This window comes from Panthera leo, chromosome B1, assembly GCF_018350215.1.
Source record: "Panthera leo isolate Ple1 chromosome B1, P.leo_Ple1_pat1.1, whole genome shotgun sequence".
Lineage (NCBI taxonomy): Eukaryota > Metazoa > Chordata > Mammalia > Carnivora > Felidae > Panthera > Panthera leo.
In genome coordinates, this window is record NC_056682.1 from 81,385,437 (window position 1) to 81,397,975 (window position 12,539).

Sequence of the window (12,539 nt, forward strand, 5' to 3'; positions counted from 1 at the left end):
TCCTCAATACCAATAAAACAACAAATAAGGGGCACCTCGGTGGCTCAGTCAGTTAAGGGTCCAACTCTTGATCTCAGCTCAGGGCACGATCTCATGGTTCGTGAGACAGAGCCCTGAGCTGGGCTCTGTGGTGACAGCGCAAAGCCTGTTCGGGATTCTCTCTCTGCCTCTTCCCTGCTTGTGCAAGCAGCACCCTCTCTCCCTCAAAATACATCAACTGTAAAAAAAAAAAAACAAAACACAAAAAAAAACCCAACAAACAAAAACCATCGCTGGCAAGTCAGAGTCTTCATTTTAAAATTCATTTTAGCCAAATGCAAAGTCAAAAATTAAACCGTGAATGTTAATAGTGCATGAGAAAGATCTTTCCAGTCCCATAGGTACACAGCATATTGGTAAACTTCTTTAAAAGGTAAAAACCCTCCTTTAATACTAACAAGGTACCATACTCAGCCACACACACACATCACAAAACTGGTGAATTATGTTTCAAGAAAACCAACACCAGGAGAAAAAACTCAGAATCTGCTAATATGATTCAAGAAGTAAGAAAAAAATGATATTCAGGGAAAGGCATCTTTGATCTAAAGGATGATTAACAAAGTAAGGTTCCAAAATTACCCTCTGTAATACATACATTACAAAACAGGTTTCACAACAAGTTGGGTGAGCTTCTGAAGAGAGGACATAAAAGGTGATTGCCTCACCCAAATATATAATTAGTTTTGTTTCTCAAGGTAACAGAGGATGAAATTTTATCTTTGAGTATTTAGAGACAAGTCAGTTACTAGAATAAGTTACAACTCATGAAATCTAGTCAGATATTTGATATTTAATTTTGACATCTTAAAATTTTTTTATTTCTTGGAGGTGGAAGAGAAGGGAGAAAGAGATCAATTATTGTGAGCAATGTCTTTAACCTTCTCCATCCTCAACCCTAACAACAGTCTTAGAACGAAGGTATCTACTGATCTTTGGGCAAGGGTCTTATTAACTTCTGAATTATAGGAAAACCATGAGGTTTTACTGGAACCATTAAAAAAACCTGACCTATCACAAATAAACCCCAGCATGGTGAACTTTTATTTAAAAAAGATCACTCATTTATTGCTGAAACAAAAGCAACAAATGTTATCATCATAAAGGTACTAAAAACGCAGAATGAAAAGGAAGGGGGGTTTGTTTACTGAATTAATCTTTTAAGAAAATCGTGCATTTAAATTATATATGTTAAATATACAACAAAACATATTCTTACGGTATTACAGTAGCTAAAATAGTGCTTATTTGAAGAGGAAAAAGTTATTAAAGCCTGCTACACTGTTGAGATTTAAATACAAACACTCCTATATTCTAATTGTATCCTAATAACTGACATCCTCACTACAGTTTAAAAAATGCCTAGGTAATATGTTGGCTTCTATGGACATGTATCAAGAGGATATAGATTTATATACTGCGAGAAAGCACAGCAAACATGTTAAAGCCTAAGCAGAGGACTTACTTACTTTTACAAAGCTCATGCGGATAGTACACATTTTAGTGAGCTCATAGACTGTCTCGAAGCCATGGTTCACAGACTGTGCCAATAACTGAGCGAATTCTTGGTTATTAAAAATTTTCAAACTACACCCACTAGGGATCTTGCAAACAGTAGTGGGGTGAAATCCATGATGGTAGTTGCAGTTCCGACTTTGCACAAAGATGCTGCTGTCGCTGAGGCATTCGGCATACACTTCCCCTCCCACATAGTAAAGATGCACTCCTGTAGGAAGACAAGGGACGGATCATATTCATTATCATTTCTCACAGCTGAAAGGCATCTGTGTCTCTTCAATATATGAATTCGCATGGATTTAAACTTAGGTTTTTCTCTAAATCTTGTACAGCTGATAAAATCTTAGTTAACCGTATTAGCTAATACAATGTCCTTTTGTTAACGTGTATGTCTAAGAGGTTTCTAAGAAATAATAGAACAACACAGTCTCGCAAAAATTAGTAGCGAGATACAGCAAGTTCATTTTGATAAGAGTCTAATGCCCTATTTGGCCATGGATTGAAAGCATATTCTCACTCTAAAAATACAGCACAATAAAGCCGGACTTATTGGATTCTACATATACTCATCATATGAGCTCTCTTTCTTGCATTTATTTTGTAGCTCAGCTCTTTGAAAATGTTAGGGTAGGAGAAGGGAGAATCAAAAGTAAAAGGGCTAGAAAACCACATGGAGGAAGTAGTGCTGAGAGCTAGAAGATGAAGGTCTGGGGGGTGGGGGGGGGAAACTATAAAAATAATTCATACTGTGTGGAATCTGATCTCCCTGAACTACCATCTGCTCCAAACTTCTTCCTGTGACATCTTGGAGTGCCAGGAGTGTTGGAAATTGATCCTACCCAGCCTTTAAAAAAAGGAAACGTAGGGGGGGGGGGGGACACGTTCTGACAAAGCCCTACACCATTAAGGGAGATTATTATAGGCCACGCAGCAAACAGAGTCCCATGCCATGTGGCTTTAAACAATCCACCTTGCAGGCAACTCCAGCATGGCTCAGCCAATGCTAAAACTACGGTCTCCAATCCAATCCAAAATATTATGCGTTGTGTTTACATGTACACACAATGTCTACGACTTCTGTGGCAATTAAATAGCTGCTGGAGCAGAAGTCCATTTTCCTGCTTGATGTAGAGAAAACAATTTGAGAGAGAGAGAGCGCACGCACGAGAAACTGTGTGTGCGTACACACACGTGTTTACTTTTTCTGATTATAAAAATGAGGAATTTTCATTTTCAAAAATTTAGAAAGTAAAACAAAATATAAAGAATAAGAAAATATCACCACTTGTTTAGTGATGTAGAGGCAAAAGTTAACAGTTTGATGTGCTGTATTTGGTTTTGACTACTACTAAACTTTCTCTGTAAACATTTAAAGTTATCTACACGATTATATGGATACAACAATTTAGCGATTCTCCCGTTACTGGACCATAGTGTTGACACTAATTTTCTTCTGTTGTAACAATGCCAGGATGAATGTCTCTGGATAATTTTTGATAATATCCTTAGGAGAGATTCCTGGAAGTTAAATCACTGGATCGAAAGCTCTTGATTCACTTTGCCAAACGACTTTCCAGAATGCTTATATCAATTTACACCCTACCGGCAGTATATGAGTGCCTTTATCATTTTGCCCATGCCAGTACTGAGTGAGTTTAAGACAAAAAAAAATAAATTAAAATAAATTTTCGCTGAAAAACAATATTGTTTTCATTTACATGTGAGACTGGATATGCTCTCATATGTTTATTAGCCATCTGTGTTTCTCTTACGAACTTACTGTTCATATTTCTTACCTATGTATCCTACTGGGGTTCTAATATTTTTATTATTTTTTTATGAGCTGCAAGTAAGATATAAATAATTTATTTCCTATTTGTTTCCCTATCAGTCCTTTGTCTTTTAATTTTGTTCTTGGTGTTTGGTTTTTTTTTTTAACCTACAGAAGTTTGAAAGCTTTGAGTAGTCAAATTCTCTTGTGATCTTTTCTATTGCTTTTTATGCTTAGAAAATTTCTGTCTCCGATAAAATGTATTTTTCTTCTTGCTTTTTAACAGCTTGCCATTAAAAAAAAAACCTCTCAATTCACTAATCTATTTGCATATGTGAAATGAGGTCAGGGTTCCTCCCTACAGCCTCAACTAAAAACTAACTTTGTTACTGCAGGACCATTAGAAGACTACTGATTTGTTATGCTTCACTTAACATACATTAATTTTGAAATACAACATAGTCTGAGTTTAATTTATTCTACCATTTTGTCTATACCCTGACTTAATTGTAGTTTCATAATTAACCTAACATCAAGAATTTTTTCTTTACTCTTCCATTAAAAAAATTAGCTATTTTCACTTGTTTAACCTGCCAGGTAATATTCAGATCATATTTTCCGACTTTCAAAAAATAACACATTGTGATTCTGGCATAGATTATTTTAAACCATAAATTGAATTAGGAAGAAAGGATATCCTTAAAATATTCTCACAATATTAAGCCTTCTCTTTAAGGAACACAGACTGCTTATTTACATATCTAAATTTTCTCTCTCAGTAAAATTTGGTTTTCTTTACCTAATTCTCATGTATTGCTCATTCATATTATTTCCAAAATTTTACATTTTCTGTTGATATTAGAAGCATGATTTTCCTTTACATTATATTTTCTAACTGGTTATTGCCAGATTAAAGAAAACTGACATAAAATCTCTAAAACTAAATTCTTTAAAGGTTTCTAGATAAACAACCATAACTTCTGAATAAACACAACAACCACGAGTATTACTTATGTAATACCTACATCAGTGAAAGAAGAAAGGCACTCATCCATAGACTTATGGTATAAGTGGAAATTAATAAAAGCTTTCTGGAAAGTAATTGGCATAATATATCAAAACCCTTGACCTACTAACTTCAGTTCAAGAATCTCTCCCAAAAATATATCAATTAATCATATCATCTGCAATAATTACAATTTTGGCTTATTTCCATTATCAATAATTCTACATTTGAATACGCTAGTCAAGATATCTGGAACAATGTTAAGTATCAGCATTCCCAGAATCCGTATTTTCTTCCTAATTTTTAATAGAAATATTCTAGAGTACAATGGCTTTTTACTACTTTGGGGTAACGGTCAACTTTAGAACTTAATGAAAAATTTCTCCCTTGATCCCAAATATATGCAATATTGTGTTTATGTACAATTTTCAGGGTTTACAGATCATGGAAAGAGATCTATATGTTATGAACCTAGGTTCAAGCATTTCATCATTAAATGCGGAGTTTAGGATTTGGTTTTTTTCCCCCTTAATCATATTAAGGAACTATCAAGTCCTGTTTTAGGAGGTTTTTTTGTTTCTTTGTTTGTTTGTTTTTTCCAGGATCGAGTATTGAACTTTACCTCAAATGCCTTTTAAGCATTTACTAAATGACCTCTTAATTTGGTCCACTGTTCTAAATTTTATAGTAGGTCATTTAAAAAAAAAAGTTTACTCTGGAAATAATTTCAAATGTACAGAAACAGAACAGCCAAGAAAAACAAAAGAAGACCCATGTAACCACTATCCTGATTCATTTATTGTGACAATTTATTCTATATTTTTTATCATTCGCACCTCCTTCCCCTCTATTTTTTTCACACACTCTCATATGCATATATGTATATACATACATATGTGTATATGTATACATAAACATATACACACATATACATCCATATATATATTCTGACACAGATTTGTTTTAGATGGATAGATATTTGTATATGTGCATATATGTGTGTATTTCCTAAGAATAGGCATACTCTCTTACACAGTGACAATATAGTTAGCAATGCCAGTATATGTAACATTGATATAATACTCTCATCCAATCTACCACTCATATTTTAACTTTGCCTGCTGATCCCAATAAGGTCCTCTGTGTTATTTTTCCTGTCTGGCACAGATCATGCCCAGGGTCAGCTTATTACCTAGCTGTCATATCACTTTAATCTCTTTTAATTTGGAACATTTCACACCTTTGTCTCTTGACATTGATATTTTAGAAGAATACAGTTCCTCTTCACCCTTTTTAATAGAATGTTCCTCATTTTGGATTTGTCTGAAATTTCCCCATGATTAGATTCAGATTTGCATTCTCAACTGGAATTCTGCACAGGTGATGTTACTTCTTTCTCAGGGCATCACATCTGGTGGTATATGGGATCCATCTGTCTCTCACTGGTGATGATTTTGATCTCCCAGTCAAGATGCTGTCCAATGTCTCCACTGTATAACTACTCATTTCTATTCTCCCTTGTTACTAATAGCCAGTCTGTGAGGAGACACTGTAAGACCATGCAAATATCCTGATTCTTGCAAAAAATTCTCTCTTTAGTATTCACTGAGGATTCTTGCCTGATGGCTGCAAAATGATGACTTTCAAACTCTAGCACTCACTGCACATTTGCGAACCAGCTTTCCCCATTCATTCCTTATCCTTATCTATGTATTATTGGCACGGGCTTATAAATTACTATGGTTTTTCAGTGGCTTAAAATCCATGACCATACTTCATTATTTTGTTACTCAAACTGTCCCAGAAGTGGCCAGGGGAAGCACCTCCAAGATGGCTCCTGTGACACGCCCCCATCACTTTCATTGGCATCTCTTCACTTTCTGATAGAACAAAATGTTCCAGGCTCAACTCTGTCTACCTGGTCCGGACTTGGGAGTCAGCCCTTTCCCTGAGGAGTCCTGACTCCTCTCAGTGGGAAATGGTGTTAGAGACGATGAGCTGAGAACCAGACGTGTTTATGGCTCCTGGGCATCTTTGCCTGCTGGCCCTTTCAGCAGACAGATCAGAAACTACATGCACGTATGAGCACATCTAAATATGCATACGCATACACACACACATCCACGTGTACACACATATGTACATGTATTATTAAGTCATGATTTCACCCTGATACCTCCACAGGGTGAAATTTTTTGCCCTCCTCCATACTTGTATGTTTCTTACTCCACAGTGAAAATCCAGGCTCCCGGAAACATCCACATTCAGTCATTTGCTTAATCTTATAACTAAAAGTTCCATAACTTTTATTCATACTGCCACTAAGCAATCAAAGCCTACTAAAATGAGCTCGGGATTTGTTTACAAGCACTCTACCCTACCTGGCCCAGACTGAAGAAACATAGCCAAATACTATATTCCTAAGTTATTCTGGACTGATTCTTTCTTTATTTTTCCCAGTGAGTTATGGTACTCATTTGAAACATATTAGGTTTACTTGTTTTAACTTGCATTTAGCTTTAGGTTGTAAGTCACTCTTTAACAGCTATTTTATTCTGCAGCAAAACACAAGATGGAAGAGTGCCCCCCCCCCCCCCCCCGATCAATATTTCAGCTGGTTAATATCAATTCCTATGAGGTGGCAGGACACAAACACTGCTGACTGAAAAGTGAGTAGCGTCCTGATAATACAAACTGAAAAGCTATTTACAAACCGGAGCCAGTGTTTATTACCTGGTGTTTGCCCTGGTAGGCTGCTCCAGGAACAACTGCGTCAGTTCTGGGGGAACAGGGGCACAACAGACACATATGTGAAAGAGGTTCAAGTGAAAACTCACCTTTTCCAATATGCCGCCTGGTGTTTTCAATAGTGGAATTCCGGTTAACGTTGGAGAGCAGCCCAAGGCAGAAACGGTTCTTATTGTTGGAAGGATCGGTGAAACCATCCACCAACACACTTGTGGAGGAGGCATGGAACGCTTCGCCCACACGATTATTGAGCTCATAGTAGACAATAGAGCACCAGTGTTTTGGTTCCTCATAAGCGACCGCCTGAACATCTGTAAGAAAGAAAACCTTACAGTCAACCTCAGCAAGTGCCTGGGGCTCTCAAACACTGAAGCTGTGTTGTCAAACTGGCTCAGGACCCTGGAATGCAGGTACGGGAAGGCAACTGCTATTAGAATGTATACGGTTTCTCTAGGATATCTGAAACAGGTACTCCTCACCTCACAAAGTGTGACGTCCTCCTTCAACTGGAAAATAATTTTCTCCAATTACTATCAGATAACCAAAACGCCAGCTAAGCAAGCATACCAACAGCATTTGCTGCACACTCACAATATGCTACTTGCTCCGTAATATGCCAAAATGGAAATTACCCCCACCACAGATGCCGGCTCACCATCTAAAGAAACACAAGTGGCAAGTGAAAAACAAATGGAAAGAGAACAATCGAGGACAGGAAATGTGCCAAAGGTGCTGGCAGAAAAAGGGTGACTTTCAACAAAGCCTTAGTAGGCCTATGCTTTTTCAAAGCAATGAAAATCGGTTTCTAATTATTGATAAGAAGTTCCCTTACTTCACATTAAGCTGCCAATAACTATCACAGCCACAGCTTTGCTCCAGTCCTTAAACTCAGGAAGAAATCTTGCCAGCTGGCCATTTTTACAGAATGAATCATATCTCTCTCATCCAGATTTCATGCTAACTTCCTTATATTTGCTTTAAGTCATGCAGAGCAGGTGTGTTTTGTCTCTCCATTCCCAGAATGGGCCAACAATGGAAATTACCCAACTTTACTGACAGGATGCAGCTTGTTAAGTCAAATCTCTTAAGACTAACAAATCTCCAAACAGAACATGCTTCTAAACATTTGCAACTAAAAGGTTCTAAAGATAAGTTCCTTCTGTAGTAAAACCTCTTTTACCACTGCTTTAGAGATTCCAGGAATATAAACCACGTATGCCCACTGTGCCAATATGTAATGATCTGAGGTTTACGAGGTCCTGAGCATACAAATGTACAAAGAGAAAGAATATCCACATTAGAAGCATAAACTGGACTGTTTAGGAAAAAGTACTTCTGTGTTCGCTTAACAACAACCTCCACAAATATCATAATGCACTTTATTTTAGAATTCGGTAAGGAAAACAGAACAATCCTTAAAAAAATCCACACACACATTAGCTGCTCTATACACTGGATCAGGTGAGCCAAAAACAAGCATACACTATCTTCCCTGCTAAGCAACTATCCCATGTCAATTTACTGTATTTCAAAGAATGAAATTTTAGTGATTTACATAGTGCTAAATCTTAAAAGAAGACTGTAACATCATTATAGAAGGCTTTTATCAGCTATCAGGATTGTTCAAAATACTACTCCTTTAGGTCAGAAGATGACAACATTTTTCTGTAAAAGACCAGAAAGATTTTGTGGGGCATATGGTCTCTACTGTAACTATTCAACTGTGCCCTCGTAGTGCTAAAACTGCCACAGATAATGTGTAATGGACATAGCTGTGTTCCCATAAAAATTTATTTACAAAAAACAGGCAGCAGGCTGAATTGGCCTGTGGGCTGTAGTGTGCTGACTCCTGCTTTAGGAAAACCACCAAAGGTAAAAACAGTAACAGAAAGGCCAACATTCTTTCCTCATGAAGATATTAACTGTGAACTTATTTCTAATGGGGAAATTTTTAAAAGCTATTTAAAGGAAAAATTTTAAAGCAATTTAAAGGCCTGTTTCCTGAAATCAGACATTTTAGGCTTAACAACAATAGCTACAGGGTCCACACGCTCATAGCTGTAGAGCAGTCCTGTGTCCATTCTCTACTGCGATCCTTGTTCCCCAAATACCAATTCCAAAGATGTGTGCGACACAAGTCACTTTCCCCAACCAGAAGCTTTATCTGTTGGTTCATAATTATGTTTGGGAAGATGTTCTAGAGATTATCAGGAACCATCAGATACAGATCCAATGAAGATGTAAAAATATTTTACAGATGAAAAAGGTGTACATTCAGGGACACCTGGGTGGCTCAATCAGTTGAGCGTCAGACCTTGGCTCAGGTCGTGATCTCATGGTTTGTGGGCTTGAGCCTCGCATCGGGCTCCACGCTGACAGCGCAGGGCCTGATTCAGATCCTCTGTCTCCTTCTCTCTCTCTACTCCTCCTCCCCTCCCCAAAATAAATAAACTTTAACAATAAACAAATAAAATAGGAAGGTGTACATTTCAATTTATTACACTGCACATCTAAAAAAGGTTCTTTCATCGTATTTTAAGAACTTAAAAGATGTAAGCAACTCTGACAAAGTCTGAGATATCTCCAATTTTAATAAAGTCAGAATGAAATGAGACCTACACCTAGTAACTAGATTGCCTTATAACTTCAATTTGCATAAAATTTACACAGTGAAGTTTCATGCCACGTGTTGAGTGCACCAGTGAAGCATCTTCCTCCACGAGAGGTTGTCTGGGAACAGTTTTCTTCCACCATTTGGTCATGACTTCCTACAGGTGCTCAGGGATTCTCCCGACACTCACTGCTCTCAGTTCTCTGCTCCGTTAGGCCTACCCCGCTAGCCACTGCAGACCTCGAAACACACCCATCCTCCACCAGAAAGGGAAAGGAATGACCCGACCTGCTTATAGGTTCTGCTTCTAAGTTCTTCCAGGTGAGAACAGGAAAAACACATGCCTCAACCCCTTTCTGTAACAAGGTTAGAAACAAGTAAATATAGCAAGAAAAAAATGTTAGTAGTTCTTTCCAGTTGCAGCTGTGTATGGATAAGGGCTAAGACTCTACCAACAAAGGAATCTTTGGGAAGCCTTGTTATATGAACTTCTAATTTTGGACATCACCAGTGACATCCCCACTTCAGTAAAGTTATGCTCACTGTTTCTCAATACCTACCTTTGTCCTTCACTTAAAAATATTCTTTTATTGCCAATTTAAAATTATTAAGTATTGTGCTCAAAACAGATGACCACACAATTATACACAGGCCTTCATTAGTCAAATCAGTGTGTTTGTTCTTCATATAAAAGACTTACTTGTAATCCAAAAAATTCTCTCTATCCAGCTTCTCTTATTGTGCTTTCTCCAATAGCTATCTTTTTACAGACTAATAAACATTTGTGAGAGAAAGTAACATTTGGACAGATAAACTTCAGACACTAAAAAGGGATAAACAGCAATTCATTTTACCTCCTCTGTTGATTTCTGAGGGCAGTGAAGGTGCCATCATATTTGTGTCCATTGGCTGGGAGCCATCCTGGGTCATGGGGTCCTCAGGAGGCAGGTAAGCAGGCGGGGGCGTATCAGCTACAAAGTTTAAGAGAAAGAAAAGATTTCTTTATCTTTAAATAACCACACACACTTAAAACATAAATTCTGTGAAATTCCTGAGAGTAAACTGCCATTTCAACCTCATCAGAAAATGGACGCTAGACACTGAACTCGGTGTATACTTCCTGAAAATGACCGGCATCTCGTGATTTTGTACAACCGTAGAGAGAATTCAGGGGGAGGAAAAGCACTATATGCCAGTTCCAGAAGTCGTCTGCCTTTCCAGGATCATGCTGTCTTGAAACAATCAGGAGAGCATTTAAACATGTTTTCATACAGTCCACTTTAAGAGGACCTCTGCATTTCATAGTTTCACTGGTGGATGGAAAACCTTTGAAAGCTACGTAGGATCTCTTAAGAAAAAGAGCTTCAGGGTTTCTTACTTTAAACCCACAGGCTTTTAGGAATTTACCAACTGAGTTTCATTATCGCCAATTAGTTTACGGATTTAAACTGTTAATTTCCCATGACTTCAAGCAATCTGTTAGGACTACCTTACCCCTACCTGCTTAAATAATCACTAGTTTTAAAACCCCTAGTAGCAGAATAACAGGAAATAAATCAATTTATCACAGCCATCTTCTATTTCAGAATTTACATGTTTCTTCTAGAAAGCTCAAAGTCAGCTGGCAATAAGAGGCAAACAACATGACTTGAAACAAAGAACACTAATATAGGTCTTTTGTGTTTTCTTAAATAAAATAAGGGGTAGGGGTTCCCCACAAATAATCCTTTGTGATCAAAAAACAAGTTCCTCACTGGCTATTGTGAGCCCATCTAGCACACCAGACAGGGCAGGGAACAAAGTTTTACCTTAGGGAACCATGAATAACTTGGAGAAGTAGCCCAGATCACTCAGGGCAACTGCTGAACACAAATAGCTAATACTGCTGCTCCTTCACAGCTTTTCAGAGATTTCCAAAGACTGACTCTCCAGCTGAATTGCAACCCAGTAACTTCCACCATCCAGCGGCTAACAAGCAAGGACTCACGACACAAAGACAGGACTATGGGGACCTTATCTGGATGCCTTTTTCACCCTTTCCTCCAGCTTATTTTAATTCAGCTTCTTCCCTGCAGCTGTAACACAGACTCCACTTTGCTTCCAGCCAGGAATGAAGACCTAGAGCATCCTCCGAGACCAAATCCGATAAATTTCCACAAACGAGCTGGTGAAAATGTCCTCAGCAGCCTGTGGCACCAGCAGCACTGAGAAAGTGCTACCAGCTACCTATGGGTGATGCTCTACTATGCCCACAAGTGCCTCCTCCCACCCTTGGCGGCTTTCTCTTTTCCACATCACTTTTGCTTGGCCTGCGTCTTAATCCCTGACAGCCGGGAACAAAGTGTAAACTCAAGCAATAATCTTCCCGTTTTTCACTCCGGGGGCCCACCCTGGGTTTGCTGCTGCTCCCAAGCTTCTGAAACCATCTCTTCACCACTAACCTGTTTATCAAACCCAACAGTTCCGGGTGAGGGTGGGGGCAATAGGAAATAACCAGACGATACTTAGTTTGATTTCTAAACTAATCTATATTTCCCCCTCCCCTGCCCTTCCCACACACCCACACTGCCCTGTTCGAAGCAGTTTTGGATTGCAAAACAAAACGATGCAAAATAAAAGGCTGAAAACAAAAAAAGTAACAAAAGACAGCACTATCAAATGGGGACGCTTTTCAATTTTTGAGGACATAAGCAGCCTGTTGTCAAATTCCCATTCACTTAAACCCATTTCAAGTTGCCTAATAAACTTGCTTGCCCACCCATTTTCCTTTCTTGAAATGTTAATCGATGTTAAGTACATCTTTGTTTACAGTATCCTCCTTGAGGTCTACTGGCAAGGAATTTGGC

At 38.2% G+C, this 12,539-nt stretch overlaps 1 protein-coding gene across 4 annotated transcripts in view; it reads right to left on the minus strand.

Annotated features, from left to right (window-relative positions):
- SMAD1 (SMAD family member 1) overlaps positions 1-12,539 on the minus strand; it is a 79,115-nt gene that overhangs the window by 3,714 nt on the left and 62,862 nt on the right. For all 4 annotated transcript variants that reach the window (XM_042935388.1, XM_042935390.1, XM_042935387.1 and 1 more), the window contains exons 4-6: positions 10,548-10,664; positions 7,172-7,393; positions 1,509-1,765 (exon numbers count right to left, since the gene is read on the minus strand). In XM_042935388.1, coding sequence (XP_042791322.1) covers positions 1,509-1,765; positions 7,172-7,393; positions 10,548-10,664 — 596 coding nt within the window. The remainder of the gene's footprint in view (positions 1-1,508; positions 1,766-7,171; positions 7,394-10,547; positions 10,665-12,539) is intronic.